Raw genomic sequence first — 17190 nt, forward strand, 5'->3', positions numbered from 1 at the left:
AGGCAACTCCAAATAGGTATTGGCACCTTGGGATGGGTCCTGGCACCCCAGGAAGGGAGCCGGGCACCCCAGGATTGGTCCTGGCAGCCACAGATGGGTCCTGGCACTCTAAAACAGATTCTAGGACCCCCAAACAGACCCAGAGGCCTCAAAAGTGATCTGGCAACACCAAGACTTGTCCCAGTCCCCCAAGAAAGTCTTGGGAACCCCAAAACAACACCAGGCACCCCGAGATATGGATCCCACCACACTCAGATTGATCTAAGCCCCCCAATATCGTCCTGGCACCCCAAAACGCCCCAGGCAGCCTGGGATGAGCCCTGCCCCACAGCCCGCCCCCCTCAGTTATCAACACTCCCGAATTTCCCAGGTTTTATTCCAGCAGCAAGCAGAACAGGGGGGGAGGCCCAGACCCCCCAGTTGCCTCCCCCCGTCCCAGAGGGGACAATGGGGGGGTGGGAGCCCCCCGGGGGAGACTGGCACTGGCACTGGCTCAGGTCGTCAGCAGAGGGTGCCTGGTGTCCTGTGGGGAGCTGGGGACCCCCGGCAAGGGGACCGGCATGGAGCGGGGACACACCAAGGGCGGGGCTCAGCAGGTCAGGACATGGGGGACCCCCACAGGAACGGAGGGACCCCCCCGGGAAGGGAATGGGCTCAGCCAGCCTGGACAAGGGGGATGCCCCACCAAAGATCCCCCCAGGACATGGACAGGACCCCCCAGGAAAGGGGAATCAGGTAGCCTGGACTTGCGGGGACCCCCCCGGGCAGGAAAGAGGGGACCAGGGTGGGGGGCTCAGAATGTCAGGACATGGGGGACCCTCCCCCCCACCTCGGAAAAGGGGGTTCAGCTTGGGAGGATATGGGGCAGCACCCTGAGAAGGGGAGGCCCAGGGGTCTCAGCTGGGCGGGACATGGAGACCCCCCCTCGGGAAAGGGGGTTCGCTCGGCCAGGACTCAGGGGGACACCCTGGGGGCTCAGGGAACGTGGAGGAGCCCCCTGGGAAAGGGGGGTTCGGTTTGTGTGGGCGTGGGGGACACCCCAGAAAGGGGGGCCCAGGGCGGGCTCGGCAGGTCAGGATTTAGGGTTTGCTCAGGAAAGAGGGGGGCTCAGCTCAGCCGGCCAAGCCAAGGCCTGGGGGGTCCCCAGGAAAGGCGCTTCAGCTTTCCAGGACGTCGGAGGACTCGGACACGAGCTTCCCGTCGCGGGTCTCGATCTTCTTGATGACGATGGCCCGGGACTTGAGGGGGGCCGTGCTCTCGGGGGGCGGGGGCGGCACCGAGTACCCTGAGCTGACCACGGCCCCCCCAAAGGCCCCCCCAAATCCCCCCCCAAAACCTCCCCCGAGTCCACCTGTGAGGAAGAGGGAGCAGCTGTGAGGAGGGGCACGGGGGGGGGGGGGGGGGCACCCAAAATCGGGGGGTTCCGGGGACCCCCACAAACTCACCCAGGTACCCCGAAGGCTTGGTGTGGATGCTCAGGTTCTGCACAGCAGCCTCCAGCCTGGGGGGTCCCCCAAATAGGATCAGTGATGGGGTGGGGGATAAAGGACATGGCCTGGGGGGAAACCTGGGGGTGGGGGGGGAAGGTTGTCCCCCAGAACTTTCCCCTCAAGAGGAGCAGTGATGGGGGGTTTATTTAAGGGACACGGCCAAAGTGCGGGGGGTGAGAGGGGGGTCTCCCAAACGGAGTGGTTTGGGGGGGAGAGGAATAAGGGACATGGTCAAGAGGGGGGGATTTGGGACGTTCATGGGATGTGAGACATGGGACATGCAATGTCCGCGGGATATGGGATACCCCAGGGTAAGGGATGTGGGTATGGGGTGTCCATGGGACGTGGGACAGCCACAGGATATGGGATGTGGGATATGGGATGTCCCTGTAGCGTGGGATATGGAACGTGGGAAGCCCCTGAAATACGGGATCCTCGCGGGATATGGGACATGGAGCACAGAATGTTCATGGTATCCAGGATGAAGGGTGTGGTAAAGGGGATGCCCATGGGATACGGGATGGAACATCACCAGGTGTGAGATATGGATGCCCAGAGGTTCTGGGATGTGGGATGCAGTGGGTTATGGGATGTGGGATGCCCATGGGATCTGGGATCTGGGATCTGGGACTGGGGCTTCCCACCTGCTCTCCTCGCCCTCCAGCAGCTTCCTGTAGGTTGCAATCTCGATGTCCAGGGCCAGCTTGACGTTCATGAGCTCCTGGTACTCCCGGAGCTGCCGGGCCAGGTCCTGCTTGGCCTGGGCCAGGGCCCCCTCCAGGTCGGCCAGCTTGGCCCTGGCGTCCCTCAGTGCCAGCTCCCCGCGCTCCTCAGCCTCGGCCACGGCCGCCTCCAGCCCCGAGCGCTGCAGAACAGGACGCTGAGCGCAGCATCCCCCCAGACCAGTGTCCCCATCACCCAAAATCCCCAGTATCCCAATGTCCCTCGCCCCCTCAGTGTCTCCATGTCCGAGTATACCCAGTGTCCCATCATTCCATGTCCTGTCATCCTCTGTGCTCCAGTGTCCCTGTGTCCCAGTATTCCTCACCCTCCAGTATCCCTCATATCCCACTATGCCTCACCCCCCTTTTCCCACCAGTATTCCCAGTCCTCAAAATCCCCCACGTCTCCAAGCCATCGCTCTCTCCTCCCGTTTCCCAGATGACATCCCAAGGGATCCTCAGGAATCCAGTGTGGGGGTTCCCAGGGGGTGCTGGGAGAAGGAGGGAGGGGGGGGGCAGGCCGTATGCTTCCAAATTCCCATCCGAGTTGGACCCCAAACCTCCAAACCTGGTTTTTCAGAGCCTCAATCTCTGCCTGGATCCGCTGGATGCGCCGGTTCAGCTCCTGGATCTGGCCGCGGGTCTGGCGCAGGTCGTCCCCCTGCTTCCCAGCTGCTGTCTTCAGCTCTTCGTACTGGAGGCACCAGACAGGGGTGGCAATGTGGGGCATCCCCCAAACCCACCAGCGCCCCAAAACTGGTAGGAAAAAGCTGGGATGTGGCCAAACTTGGAGGGATAGTCCAGGGTGGGATGCGGTAGATCTGGCTGGGTTTGGGGCTGGGATGTTGGAGGGATGGAGATGGGGGGATCCCCCTTTTTCACCAGCACCCAAAAAAATGGGGATGGAAGAGCTGGGATGCAGTGGAGGCAGGAGGGATGCCCTGACAGGGATGTGGTAGCCCCAGTTGGAATTTGGGGGGTCCAGCTGGATGTGGAATCGAGATCCTGGGGAATGGAGATTGAAGGGACCCCTCTTTTCCCCCAGCACCCCAAAATTTGGGATGGAAGAGCTGGGATTTGTATGAAGAAGGATGTTCCAACCGGGATCTGGGATCTCAGGGGATAGAGATGAGGGGACCCCTCTGCTCCCCAGCACACCAAAACCAGGGTGGAGAGAGCTGGGATGTGGCCACGCCAGGAGGGATGCTCCAGCTGGGATGCCATGGGTCCAGTTTGGAGTCAGGGTCTTGATGGGATGGGGAGGGGGGAGCCTAATTTTTCTAGCAGCACCCCAAAAATTCAGAGGAAAGACCCGGCATGCAGCGCTGCTGGGAGGGCTGGGCCAGCTGGGATGTGGTGGCTCTCATCGGGATGTGGTGGGTCTGGCTGGGCTTCAGTCTGGGATCCCAGTGAGATGAGGCCCCCCACTTTCCACCAGCATCCCAAAACAGAGGATGAAAGAGCCCGGGAAGTTCTGGCACCGGGATCTGCACCAGGAATGGAGATGGGGGCCCCTCCCTGCCCCGTGGCTCCCCGGGACTGGGGTGAGCCCACGCCAGGGGGAACACTTCAGGCTGGGATGTGGCAGCTCCGGTTGGGTCTCCAGCCAGAATTTCTCCCACGCAGCAGCTGCTCCCTCCAGGGCAGGGAGGAAGATGAGGAGGAGGAAGATGAGGAGGAGGAGAAGGAGGAGGAAGGATTTGGGGCAGGGAGGAGGAGGAAGAGAAAGATGTTTCAGGAAGCAGGAAGAAGGAGGAGGATGGGGCAGGGAGGAGGAGGAAGGTGCAGGAAGGAGGAAGAGGAAGGCTCCTCCAGCATGGAGGAGGTGACAAGGAGGAAGAAGGATTGAGGCACAGGGAGGACGGGGATGAAGGCTTTGAGAACTCGGAGTAGGATTGGGGAGCAAGTAAGAGGATGAAGACTTGAGAAGCAGGGAGGAGGAAGGCTCAGGGCAGGAAGGAGAAGTAGGAATAAGAGAGGATGGGGCAGGGAGGAGGATGAAGGCTCAGGGTGTGGAAGAGGAGGAGGAAGTTTTAGGGAGAAAAGAGGAGGAAGATGAAGGTTTGGGGAGCAGGCGGAGAGGAGGAGGATTAGTGGTAAGCAAGGAGGAGGAAGAAGGTTTGGGGAACAAGGAAGAGGAGGAGGAGGAGGAAGATGAAGGCTTGGGCAGCGGCAGGGGGTGCTCTCCTGACCTTGACCTGGTAGAGGCCTTCGGCCTCAGCGCGGCTGCGGCCGGCGATGTCCTCGTACTGCGCCCGCACGTCCGCCAGCACCCCGGCCATGTCCAGCTGGCGGCTGTTGTCCATGGACACCACCACGGCCGTGTCCGACACCTGCGCCCGCAGCTCCTGCAGCTCCTGCGCACGCGGGGCACGCCTTGAGCAGGGGGGCACCCCCCGAACCCCGGCACCCCGAATCCCAGGCGGCCCCAAACCTCTTCATAGAGCTGCCGCAGGAAGTTTATCTCGTCCGTGAGGCTCTCCAGGCGTGATTCCAGCTCCACCTTGGACATGTAGGCTTCATCCACGTCCTGCGGGAACACCCCTGTCACGCCCCGTTCCAGCACCCCCAGGGACCCCCACAGCAACCCCTTGGTCTCAGGCACTCCCCCCATGTCGGGGTCCCCCCTCAGTGTCGGGGCTCCCCCACCTTTTTGAGCAGGACAAACTCGTTCTCTTTCTCTGTGCGGTGGTTGATCTCCTCCTCATACCTGGGCAGGGGGAACAGGGGCACATGGAGAAATGGGCATGGGGGACGTGGGGACAGGGGGAACATGGGGATGGGAGTTGGGGGGACATGGGGAACATGGGGATATGGGAATGGGGCACATGGAGAAATGGGCATGGGGGACATGGGGATAGGGGGAACATGGGGATGGGAGTTGGGGGGACATGGAGAAATGGGCATGGGGTGACATGGGGACAGGGGATATGGAGACAGTAGGGAAGGGACATGGTGACAAGGGGGACATGGGTCTATGGGGACATTGGGACAGGGAGGGATATGAGGATGGGTGACATGGGAACATGGGGACACAAGGGGATGGGAGGACATGGGGAGGTAGGGACAGGGGGACCAAGGGACAAGATGACGGGAGGATGTGGGGACATAGGGAGGACTTAGACCGGGGATGTGGGGACATGAGGATTCAGGGAGACCCAGGGACACGGTGGGGGCATCGAGGGCCGGGGGACACGGGGATGAAGGGCCGTGGGGGTGAGGGCACACAGGGTGGGGACACAGGGATACGTGGGGGAACACTCGGGGACACAGATGTGCCCTTGAATTCCTCCAGGAGGCTGCAGGCGTGGCCTGGGCGGCATCAGCAGGCACAGGGTGGCATTGGGGGGTACAAGGTGGCGTTGGGAGGCTGTGTGGGGGGGTCTGGGGAGACAGGGGGTACCCAGGAGATTTAGGGGACATTTGGGGACACTGACTTGGCCTTGAACTCCTCGACCAGCCCGCGGACGTGGCCGAGCTCTGCGCGCAGCCGCTGCCGCTCCTGCCCCAGCGCCTCCAGCTGCCGCCGCAGGGTCCCCGCGTAGCCCTCGAGGAGCCCCCCCAGGCTGCTGCGGGGAGGGGGCTGCGCCCGCAGGAGCCCCCACTTGGTCTCCAGGAGTTTGTTCTGCTGCTCCAGGAACCGCACCTGCGGACAGGGAACGGCACCCCAAAACCAGCCAAAATCGCCCCAAAATCACACCTGGGGGAAAGCAGGATCGGGGCCACTCCCATACCTCAAAATCACCCCGAAGGCACCTCCACCCCCAAATCACACCTGGAGGAAAGGGGCTCAGGGGCAATCCCACTCCCCAGAATCACCTCACAATCAGTCCACACCCCAAAATTACCCCAAAATCACCCCTGCACCCCAAAATCCCACTTGGGTGAAAACAGGATCTGGGGCACTCCCATACCTCAAAATCACCCCAAAAACACCTCCACTCCCAATTCATACCTGGGGGGAAAGGGGGAAAAGGGAATCAGAACCCCAAAATTACCCCCACATCAGCCCCGGGGGAATGGGTTGGGCTGGAGGGGGGCATGGAGTGTAAGGGGGGGCAGGGGGAAGATTTGGGGTCCTGGGGCAAGCTGAGTGTCCTTGGGTAACTCAGGAGGGTTCAGGGTGTCCCCAAAAGGGGGCGTCAATGTCTCTGAGGGTCTCAGAAAGTCCCCAGAGGTGCTCAGGAGGTCCCAGCTGATCCAGAGGGTCCCTGAAGGGCGCCCAGAAGGGCTTCTCAGTGTCCCCAGGGGTCTCAGGAGGGCCCCAAAGGTGCTTGGGACGTCCCATCTGAGACTCGGCGGGTCCCAGAGAAGGTCTCAAGTCCCCAAGGGTACAGAAGTCCCCAAAGATGTTCAGGTCCCAAGGTGGTCTCAATGTCCCCAGGTGTCCCAAGATGTCCCAGGTGTCCCAAGAGGTCCCAGAAGCCAGTCCCCAGGGTGGTCCCACCGCTCCTCGGGGTCCCCCCAGCCCCACCTTGTCGATGAAGGCGGCGAATTTATCGTTGAGCGTCTTGATCTGCTCCTTCTCCTCCCGGCGCAGCTCCTGCAGCTCGGGATCCACGGCCACGTCCAGCGGCGCCAGGAGACTCCGGTTGATGGTGACGGCCGTGATGCCCCCGCCCGGCACCCACGAGGGTCCCCCGAGCCCCCCGGAGCCGCCCCGGAGCCCCCCGTAAGGGCCGAGAGCCGGCGCCGTGCTCATCCTCAGCGCCGGAGCGGCCGTGAAGGAGCGGGACGAGAAGGAGCGGCCCGGAACGGCCGAGCTGCTCCGCAGCGGCTGCCGGGGATGGAGACCGACATCTGAGAGGGGAGAGTGCGAACGGAGGCTGGAGAGAGCCTGCCAAGGGCTCGGGAGGTGCGAAAGAGCGGGGTGGCTGGAGAAGATTGGGAGGAGGTCGGAAGTTGGGGAAGGAGATAGGAGGGAGTTTGGAAAGAGGTTGGAAAGTGGGTTGGAGGAGGCTGAGGGGGATGAGGAGGCTGCAGGGAGGATGGAGAAGGTTAGAAGGAGGATGAGGAGATTGGTGAAAGTTTGGAAGAGGGTTGGAGAAGGTCCTCAGCTGAGGAGGACGACCGGAGGAGGCTGAGGACGGCTGGAAGAGGCTGAAGAGGCTCAGGATGATGAGGACGGCTGGAGCAGGTTGGAGACGGCTGAGGAGGACGAGGCCGAAGGCCGCGCTCGGGGCAGGGAGGCTCCGGCGGCCGCCCCGGCAGGACCGGCCGGACGGGTCGGGCCAGGACGGGCCGGGCCGGGCGGAGCGGCCGGGCGGGTTCCGGGCGCCTTCCCGGTTTGGTTCCCGGGTTGGTTCTCGGGTTTACCCCAGAGCCGGGGGAGGAGAAGCGGGGGGAGGGACCGGAGCTTTAACCCCTTCGGGACGCGCGATTGGCGGGATCACCGGCATCCACCGGCATCGGGACGGGAGGGTACGCGGGGCTGGGCTTACCCCAAAATGCGGCCCCTGTGCTCCCCACCCCCCTCCGCGCCCCCTCCCGAAGCAGGAGACCCACTGACACTCCCTAGGGAGTGTCCCCGCCCTTCCCCACCGTGTCCCCACACCTGAGTCTCCTAATCTGAGTCCCTGACTCCACGGCACCAAGTCCTGTCACCCAGTTTGGGCCCCCGACCCCCAACCCCAGTCCGGATCCCGCCAGTCTCAGCCCCCAACCCCTGACCCAAGCTCATGTCCCCAGCTTGTCCCCCAGTCTGGGTCTCCAGACCGATGTCACCACCCTGTGTCCCCCAGTCTGCATCCCCAGCACCACATCCCCAGTCTGTGACCCCAGACTATTCCCCCAACCCCTGACCCCAGCCCCCAAATCACAACATGGGAGTCCAGTCACATCACTCCAAATCTGTCCCCAAGCCTCACCAGGGCCTGTCCCCAGTGCCAAACTCAGCGGCAAAATAGGGAAAACATCCCCAAAAGGGCATGGGATGGATGGATGGATGGATGGATGGATGGATGGATGGATGGATGGATGGATGTTAGTTCAGGTGTGTGCAGGTGGCTCTGACAGGTGCCAGTGTGTACGGTGGTGTCTCCAGCCCAGACTTGCCCGGCACGAGGGCGGCACACGCTGGGCACTGGGAGGGCGGCACCCACGGGTTTGGGATCCTGCAGCGGGGATCGAGAGGGAGGGAGCTTCCTTCCTTCCTTCCTTCCTTCCTTCCTTCCTTCCTTCCTTCCTTCCTTCCTTCCTTCCTTCCTTCCTTCCTTCCTTCCTTCCTTCCTTCCTTCCTTCCTTCCTTCCTTCCTTCCTTCCTTCCTTCCTTCCTTCCTTCCTTCCTTCCTCCCTTCCCTTCCCTTCCCTTCCCTTCCCTTCCCTTCCCTTCCCTTCCCTTCCCTTCCCTTCCTCCCTTCTCCATCCAGATTCCACCGCGGGAGGTCAGTAGGTCTGAGCAGCCCAGCCCCACAGGGAGGGTCTCAAGCCCCCCCCCCCAGACCTGCGACGGCCGGGAGGGGACACGATCTGCTCCCCCCTCCGCCCCCCTAGAGGCTCCCACCACCTCCAGCTCCCTCCCTAAATCCCGCCCGTCTTATCAGGAAGGAATTTCCAGAGATAACCCTGGGAGGGGGGGGTAGGGTGGGCCCCAGACCCTGCAGGACACTGCCCCAGAGCCCCACGATCACCCAAGGAGCAGTGGGGACCCCCTAAGCCCTTGACGGCCCCCCCCCCCCCCGCCATCAGATGGGGACACTGAGGCACGGAGGGACACGGGGGGATGGGGGGGAACCTTATGGCCATGGGGGGGACTCGGGGGAACACGGGAGGACGCGAGGAGTGGACGCTGGGGGATACCGGGTGACACGGGAGGGACACACCGGGGGGAGGTGCGGGGACACCGGGGGCTCACAGGGACACGGGGGACACAGGGGCGGGGGGACACGGGTGGGACACGTCACCCACACGGAACGCCCGGAATGCTCCCGATAAGGCCCAGGGTGGGAGCAGCCCCGACACCCCCGCCCCTGCCCCGCGCCCTTCAGGGGCTCCCAGGGGGTCCCCAAAGAGGGACGAGGCCGCTGGACCCCGGGCGGGACCCCCGGGTCTGGCACCTCGGGGACCCCGCGGGGAAAATGGAGAGAAAAGGAGGGAAAGGGGGAGATGGGATAGGACAGGATAAAATTGGGCATAAGTGGGGAAAAATTGGGCAGGAACGGGGCAAAACGAAAGGAATGGAAGGGGAAGGATTGGGGCAAAGCAGAGAAAAACGTGGGTGAAAAGGGAAATGGGAGAAAAAGGGGAAGGACAAAATGGGCAGAAACAGCAAAAAAATGGGGGGAAACCAGCAAAACTGGACAGAAATGGGGCAAAATCGGGTAAAAAGGGATAAATGGGACATGAATGGGATAAAACAGGGCAAGATCAGGCAAAAAGGGTTAACGTGGAACAAGAATGGAATAAAATTACAAAATAGGGCAAAAATTAGTAAAATGGGACAGGAATGGGGTAAGACAGCAAAATGAGGCAAAACAGCAAAATGGGAAGGTTTTGCATAAATGGAGTAAAATGGAGAAAAAGGAATGGAGGAAATGGGGGAAAATGAGAAATGGGCAAAAATGGGATAAAAATGAGATAAAGCAAGCCAGGAATGGCTCAAAAGTCGGCAAAAATTAGTGAATGGGATATGAACAGGGCAAAATAGGACAAAATGGGGCAAAATGGGGAAAACTGAGCAAAACAGGACAGGAATAGGGTAAAAGAGGGGGTCTCAGATCAGGCAGGGTCTGCAGCAGTGCAAAGATCAGTAGGGTGATGTGGGGCTGGCAACGGTGACCCGAAAATGTGTGGGGCTGACCCTGCCCCGCATCCCACAGTTCTGGGGCCAAGTCCTATTCCTTCGTCCCCCACCCCACAGTTATGGGGTCGATCCCATCATTCTGAGCACACACCACAAGTTCTGGGTCAGACATCCATCCCTCCAACCCTCATCCTAACAGTTCTGGGGCTGATTCCTTTCCCTCTGCCCCCTACCCCACAGTTCTGGGTCATACCCCTTTCCACCCACCCCGCACCCCACAAGTTTTGGGGTTGATTCGCTTTCCCAGTTCTAGGTGAGACTCCCAAACCTCTGCCTCACATCCCACGAGTTTTGAGGCTGATTATTTTCCCTCACACCCCACTGCTCAGGTTTTGGGGCCGGTCCCCGCAGGAACAAAGCCCTGGGCCGGCTCCAGCCGCACCTTCCCTTCCCGGGAGCGAGGCCGTGGGGAGGTGCCGTGGGGCCGCTCCCGGCTATAAATCCCGGCCAGAATTCCCGCCCGGAATTCCATCCGTGCGTCCGTCCGTGCCACTCTCAGGCTCCCGCCGTCGTGCCGCCGACCCCATGAGCTTCTCCCGCCGCACCGTCTATTCCAGCTCCGTCCGCTCCGGCGGCATCGGGACCCTCGGGACCGCCGGGATCGCCCCCGGCCGCCGCTTCGCGCCCCTGGGCAGCGCCGCCAGCGTGTACGCGGGGGCGGGGGGCGCGGGGTCCCGGATCTCCGTCAGCCGCACCCTGAGCAGCGCCGGGGGCGCCTTTGGGGCCGGTTATGGGGCCGGTTATGGGGCCGGCCTGGGGGGCAGCGTCCTCCTGGGGGGCTCCGGGGCCGTGGCCAACGAGAAGGAGGCGATGCAGGACCTCAACGACCGCCTGGCCACGTACCTGGAGCAGGTGCGGAGACTGGAGCGGGAGAACCGGCGCCTGGAGACCCAAATCCGGGAGTTTATGGCCAAAAAGGGACCCAGCGCCCACGACTGGAGCCCCCAGTGGGAGCTGGTAGAGGAGCTACGGGACAAGGTGGGGGCGCGGGGGGGGGTGCTGTTAAACATTAACTGGGGAGGGGGAGGGAAAGAGCTGAACTTTGTTTCTGTGGGAGGGCATAGGGGGGCTTGGGGGAGGTCTGTAAGTCCCGCGGGTGGGGGGCTCGGGGGGGTTTTTCTCCCCACAGGGGGAGCAAAGGGACGTGACCAAGGCCACCGCGGTGGGGCAGTGTCGAAGGAGCCTCCCCCTCCATTCTTACCCCGATTTTTGGGTAAATTAGACCCCCCCGTCTCCCCAAAGCCCCTCCTGGAGCCTCCTCAAGGTGACCGGCACCCTCCGTCCCCCCTACACACCTGGGCGCCCCCGCCCCGCCCCCACGCTGGGCTATCGCAGCTTTTCCGGGGCGAGGCCCTGCAGGAAGGGGGGCCGGGGAAGCCATCCTGCCACGGCGGCGGTGACACGTGTCCCTGCGTCCTGGCGTCCCTGTGTCCGTGTGTGTGTCCCTGTGTCGGCGTGTCCATGTGTCCCACTCACCTGTCCCCCCATATCCATGTGTTCACCTGTGTCTCCGTGTCTGTGTGTGTCCACCCGTGTCCCCTCATGTTCGTGTGACCCTCCACACGTCCCCCATCTGTGCACCCCCATGTCCACGTGTCTCCCCATGCCCCCCCCGCCATAAGTCCCCATTTCCCCATGTCCCCTCGTGTCCATGTCACCATGTCCACGTGTCCATCTGTCCCTGCATGTCCCCATGTCCGTGTGTCCCCTGTATCCACGGGTGTCCTCGTGTCCCCTCCCAGATCCTGGAGAGCACGGTGGAGAATGCACGCACCGTGCTGCAGATTGACAACGCTCGGCTGGCGGCCGATGACTTCCGCGTCAAGTGAGGGCGGGATACTGGGAATACTGGGAATACTGGGAGTAATGGGAATACTGGGAGTAATGGGGGTGGGAACATGGCAGGGGTGACATGGGAACGAGGACAGAGTGGGAATGGGGATGGAAATGGGAGTGGTAGTATGATGGAAAAGAGGGTGGAGATGGGGTGGAAATAGGGGTGGGAATGGGGATGGGGTGGAAATAGAGTTGGAAACAAGGTGGGAATGGAGATGGGAATAGGGGTGGGATTGGGTAGGAATGAGGAGGAAGACGAGGGGGGATGGGGGTGAGGATGGGGGTGTGAATGGGGATGAGGATGGGGATGGAGACAAGGACAAGGATGGAAACAGTGGGGATGGGAATGGGGATAAGAATGGTGAGGGAGATGGGATGGAGACCAGCATGGAAACAGGAGTGGGAATGGGAATAGGGTGGAAATGGATGGAGATGGGGATGGGAATGGGGACTAGGGGGAGAACAGGTGGCAATGGGAGTGAGGATGAGAATGAGATGGAGACTGAATGGGAATGGGTGGGAAGGAGGTGGGTACAGGGATTGGAATGGGGTGGAGATGGGACAGGGATGTGCACAAGGACAAGGGTGGAAATAGGAGTGGGAATGGAGACTGGATGTGGACAGGGACAGGGATGGGCTGAGGATGGAAATCAGGATGAGGACAAGGTCAGAGGTGGAAACAGGAGTGGGAATGGGGATGGGAATTTGGATGGGGACAGGGAAAAAAACAGGAATGGGGACAGCTGTAGGTGAGAGTTGGGATGGGACAGGAATGGTAACATGGATGGAGACCGGGATGGGACAGAACTGGAGATGAGGATGAGAAATAGGATGAGACAGGAATGAGAATGGGAACAGGGGATGAAAATGAGCATGAAGACAAGGAGAAGGATGAGAATGAGAATGGGGACAGGTACAGAGATAGGATGAGTGGAGGTGGCAGAGGAGATGAGACAGGGATAAGAACATGGATGGAGACAGTGATGGGATGAGGTCAGGTGGGGCTGGAGATGGAAATGAGATGAGGGTGGGACAAGGAGATGGGATGGAATTGAAAATGGAGACGAGGACGAGGATGGGAAGGGAAACTGAGAAGGAAATGAGGATGAGGATGACAATGATGGGAATGGGATGTGATGGGAATGGTAATGGGGATGAAGATGAGGATGATGGGACAGGGATGGGGAGAAGGATGAGTTGGGGATGATGGGATTGAACGAGGATGAGGAAAAGGCTGTGTTGGGCTGAGAATGAAAATGGGGCTGATGATGGGGGTGGGGAACAAGGATACATCAGGGACAGAAACAGGCCTGGCCCTCCGTTCCCGTGGCTGCCCAGGTTCGAGGCAGAGCTGGCCATCCGCCTCTCGGTGGACAGCGACATCGCCGGGCTGCGCAAGGTCCTGGACGACACCAACATGACGCGGCTGCAGCTCGAGGGGGACATCGAGGCCCTGCGCGAGGAGCTGATCCTGCTGCGCAAGGACCACGACCAGGTGGGTCCAGAGGACTTGGGGGGCTCGGGAGGGGCTGTGGGACCCCAAACTGACCCGTGCTGCCTCCAGGAAGTGCAGGACCTGCGGGCGCAGGCCTCGCAGTCGGCGCTGACGGTGGAGGTGGACGCTCCGCAGTCTCAGGATTTAGGGAAGGTCCTGGGAGAGCTGCGGGCTCAGTATGATGCCCTGGCCCAGAAAAATTTGGAAGACCTGGAGAAGCAGTGGGGGCAGCAGGTAAGGAACCCTAAAAAAACTCAAATCCCACCCAAAACCAGCCCCAAAATGATCCTGGGGGAGCAGTGGATCCAGGACAATGGACTTGGAGGACCTGGAGAAGCAGAGGGGTGGGAGTTGAAGACCCCAAACCCCCACCAGTCCACATCCGAGGGTCCCCAATGATGCTCCAAAGGGGTGTCCCCAATGGGGGGCCAGCGGGGGGTCCCAAAAAAGGGGAAACCCCTTTTGGGGGGTGTCCCCAGGCTAATATGGGAGGCCCCCTAAGAAGCCCCACAAAGCCAGGGGGAGGAGGGGTGGCAGACCCAGGGGGGCCCTGGGTGGACACTCGTGACATTTTCAGGGGGAGTCCTGGGGTGAACTGCTCCAGGAGGTTCCTGGTCCAACCTTGGGAACACTTTTGGGATGGCCTCTGTCCAAGGTGCAAGTTTGGAGCCCCTCCTAGGGCACCCCACGATGTGGGATCCCCATTAGGGTCCCATGACTAAGTCTGGCTCTTCTTGGGATGGTCTCAGTCCCGCACCTCCCCTCCAGGACTTGGGGTGCCCGTGGTGGGGTGGGACCAAGGCTGCTGCCCCCCAGACCCCAAGGTTGCCCCCAGGCCCCCCCAGACTCCTCCTTTCCCTCCCAGATCACGGAGACCACCCTGGAGGTGACGCAGAGCACGAAGGACCTGGACATGGCACGAGGCACTGTTGGGGCCCTGCGTCGCTCACTGCAAACCCTCGAGATCGACCTTGAGGCCCTGCGCAACCAGGTACCCCAAAATTCCCCAAACTCCCCCAAAAAAACCCACCCCCCCAAATCCCTCAATTCACAGCCTCACATTCCCAACTCCCCCTCCAAAAAACCTAGCTCCCCTTAATCCATGGCTCCAGAGCCCCCAAACCCCTCCAACCCCCAGCTCATAACTCCAGGCACACAAAGGCCATTTTTGAGGTCTTGATCCCTCCCGCCAACCCCAAACCCTCCAAATACCCCAGAACTCGGGGCTGGAGGTGTCACTGCCTGAGGCTGAGGCTCAGGGCAGGGTGAACCCCCACAAGACTCCCTAATCTTCCCCTGATCCCCCCAGAACACAGGTTTGGGGTCTGCATTGACCAAAGCTCAGGGTGATCCCCCAGGATTTGGGGTGAACCCCTGCAAAACCCCTACATTCCCCTGAATGTGGGTCTGGAGTCACTGGCTGAGCCCAAGGTGACAGATCCTCCAATCCCCCCATTTTAGGGGCTCTGGCTCTCCCAAAACCCCCTAATTCCCCCACGAACACCCCATAACACAGATTTAGAGGCTGCCATGGTCGAGGCTGAGGCTCAGATCAAAGCGAACCCCCCCAAAACCGCATTAACCCCCCCCAATCCCTGCAGAACATGGGTCTGGAGGCGGCGCTGGCCGAGGCCGAGGCGCGGGCCGGGGCTCACCTGGCGCAGGTGCAGCTCCAGGTGAGCGCGGCCGAGGCAGAGCTGCGGGACGTGCGGGCGCAGCTCCAGCGGCAGAACGAGCAGCACCGGGAGCTGCTCGGCCTCAAGGACCGCCTCGAGGCCGAGATCGCGACCTATCGGCGGCTGCTGGAGGGCGGCGACGATTTCAGGTTAGCAGGGGGCGGGACTGGAGAGGGGATCAGGTGCGCGGGGGGTTCAGCTTTGGGGGAAGGAATTCAGAAATTCAGATAGTGCCAGGGGGCAAGATCAGGTGAGAGGGGAAGTTCAGGTGAGGGGGGGAGTCCAGGTCAGGGAAGGTTCAGGTGAGGGGGAGGAGTTCAGGGGGGTTCAGGTGAGAGGGAAATTCAGGTAGGAGAGGGTTCGGGAGGGGGAATTTGGTGGAGAGGGAAGGAATCCAGGTATGGGGTGTTAGAAGTTCAGGTGAGGGGGGAATTTGGGGGTATAGTTCAGATATGGGTGCTTTGGGTGAGAAGGGGAAGGAAGGCAGGTACAGGGGGTGGGAGTTCAAATCAGAGGCGAGTTCAGTTACAGGGGGAGAATGTGGAGCAGGCATTCAGGTACAGGGGCTCAGGTGAGGAGGGAATTCAGGTTTTGGGGAAAGGCGAGCCCAGAGAGCTCAGGTGAGGAAGTTTGGGGTGTGAGTTCAGATATAAGGGCTTGGGGGGGAAAATTCAGAGGGATGGAAATTGAGGTGAGGGGGAAATGGAGACAGAGGGGGGAGTCTATGGGCTGGCAAGGGGATGGGAAGGGGATGGAAAGGGATAATTCCAGGAATTGAGTGTCCAGGTGCCGTCCCTGGCATGGGGAGGGGACACCCAGGGCAGATGAGACCCCTGTGATGAGGTGTCCAGGTCCCACCAGTTACAAGATTTTGGGGACAGCCAGAGGACAGCAGTGACATCCAGGGGGATGATGCCAGGAGATCACATATCCCAGCTCTGTCCTTCAGGATGGCCTGGGGATGGGGACAACGGTGACATCAGAGGGGATGAATCCCAAGTGTCCCAGTGTCCGGGTCCCCGCAGTTACATGATTCTGGGAACAGTCAGGGGACAGGGGTGACACCCAGAGGGGACAATCTCCAGGGTGTTGGGACACCCCAGCCCATCCCACTGGACATGCCATCTCCATCACCTGTTGGGTGACACTGAGGGAGGGACACGACCGGCGTGGGGAGGGGACCCCTGGGTGCCCCCACCCCTTACCCCCCATCCCCGCAGCCTGAGGGATGCCCTGGACAAGGAGACCACGGCCACCACGGCAGGGACAGCGCCCACCCAGCGCGTGGTCACCGAGACCAGGGAGGTGAAGATCCGCACGTACTGAGGGGGTCACGGGGGATCCCCGGCCCCCAAAACCCGGGGCTCACCTGGGGGGGGACCCCGAGCTCCCCCCAGATCCAAATAAAGTGCTGATTCCCATGAATGGGAGATGGGATGTGTTGGTGTGTCCTTCCGGGGGGGAAACAGGGGTGGGGACATGGGGCTGAGACCGGGAGGAAACTGAGGCACGGGGTGTGGGGAGCTGTCAGAAGAGGGATGGATTCCTGTACCCCCTCCTTGTCACCATCCCGACAACGACCCCCGGTCGCCCATGCCCCCCCGGGGCGCCCCTTTTGCCCCCCGCTCAGGTCGGGGTCCCTGGGGGCATCGACCTCCCAGAACCAGCCCAGAGAACCCCAAAACGTCCCTGTCCCCGCCGGCCCCGGGATCAGCCCCGAGCTCCGGGCACCGGCCTGTTCTGAACCGCTCCCGGGGAGACATGGGGGGAGCGGGAGCGGGGGTCCCACGGCGGTAACCGAGGGTCCCACTGCGGTACCCGAGGGTCCCGGCGCAGTGCTCGGGGGTCCCGAGGGTCCCGGTGCAGTACCCGAGGGCCCCGGTGCAGTGCTCGGGGGTCGCAGGCATCCTCGTGCCCCGGAGTTCCGGCGTCGGGAGTTCCTCGGGGGTCGGTGCCCGGAGGTATCGGCGCCCGGAGGTACCGGTATCCCGGCGCAGATGTCTGGCAGTGCCTGAGGGTGGCGGTGTCCGGGAGTCCCCGGGATGTCAGTAGACCGGGGATGTTGGTGCCCGGAGGGTGACGTGCCCGGAGATGCCGGGATCGGGGCTCTCGGGGCGCTGCCACGGGTGTCGGTGTGCGGGGCATCGCGGTGCCGGGGGCTGTCGGTATG

General features: G+C 61.9%; 2 protein-coding genes across 2 annotated transcripts; one reads left to right on the forward strand and one right to left on the reverse strand.

Moving 5' to 3' along the window:
• Nucleotides 1-359: 359 nt before the first annotated feature.
• On the reverse strand, nt 360-10485 carry LOC134413773 (keratin, type II cytoskeletal 8-like). Its single transcript, XM_063147807.1, is given in 13 exon segments — nt 360-1273; nt 1276-1378; nt 1381-1501; nt 2135-2355; nt 2781-2906; nt 4405-4569; nt 4647-4742; nt 4862-4922; nt 5650-5858; nt 6687-7012; nt 8080-8169; nt 8836-8908; nt 10396-10485. Coding segments are annotated over 13 exon segments (1797 nt in total). The 3' UTR covers nt 360-1157.
• On the forward strand, nt 10414-16450 carry KRT18 (keratin 18). The gene is made up of 7 exons (XM_063147855.1): nt 10414-10991; nt 11756-11838; nt 13188-13344; nt 13414-13578; nt 14210-14335; nt 14946-15169; nt 16241-16450. Exons 1-7 carry the CDS (start codon nt 10539-10541, stop codon nt 16344-16346), a joined length of 1314 nt encoding a protein of 437 aa, XP_063003925.1. The 5' UTR covers nt 10414-10538; the 3' UTR covers nt 16347-16450.
• Nucleotides 16451-17190: the final 740 nt, after the last annotated feature.

Source organism: Melospiza melodia, unplaced genomic scaffold (genome assembly GCF_035770615.1).
Source record: "Melospiza melodia melodia isolate bMelMel2 unplaced genomic scaffold, bMelMel2.pri scaffold_51, whole genome shotgun sequence".
Classification (NCBI taxonomy): domain Eukaryota; kingdom Metazoa; phylum Chordata; class Aves; order Passeriformes; family Passerellidae; genus Melospiza; species Melospiza melodia.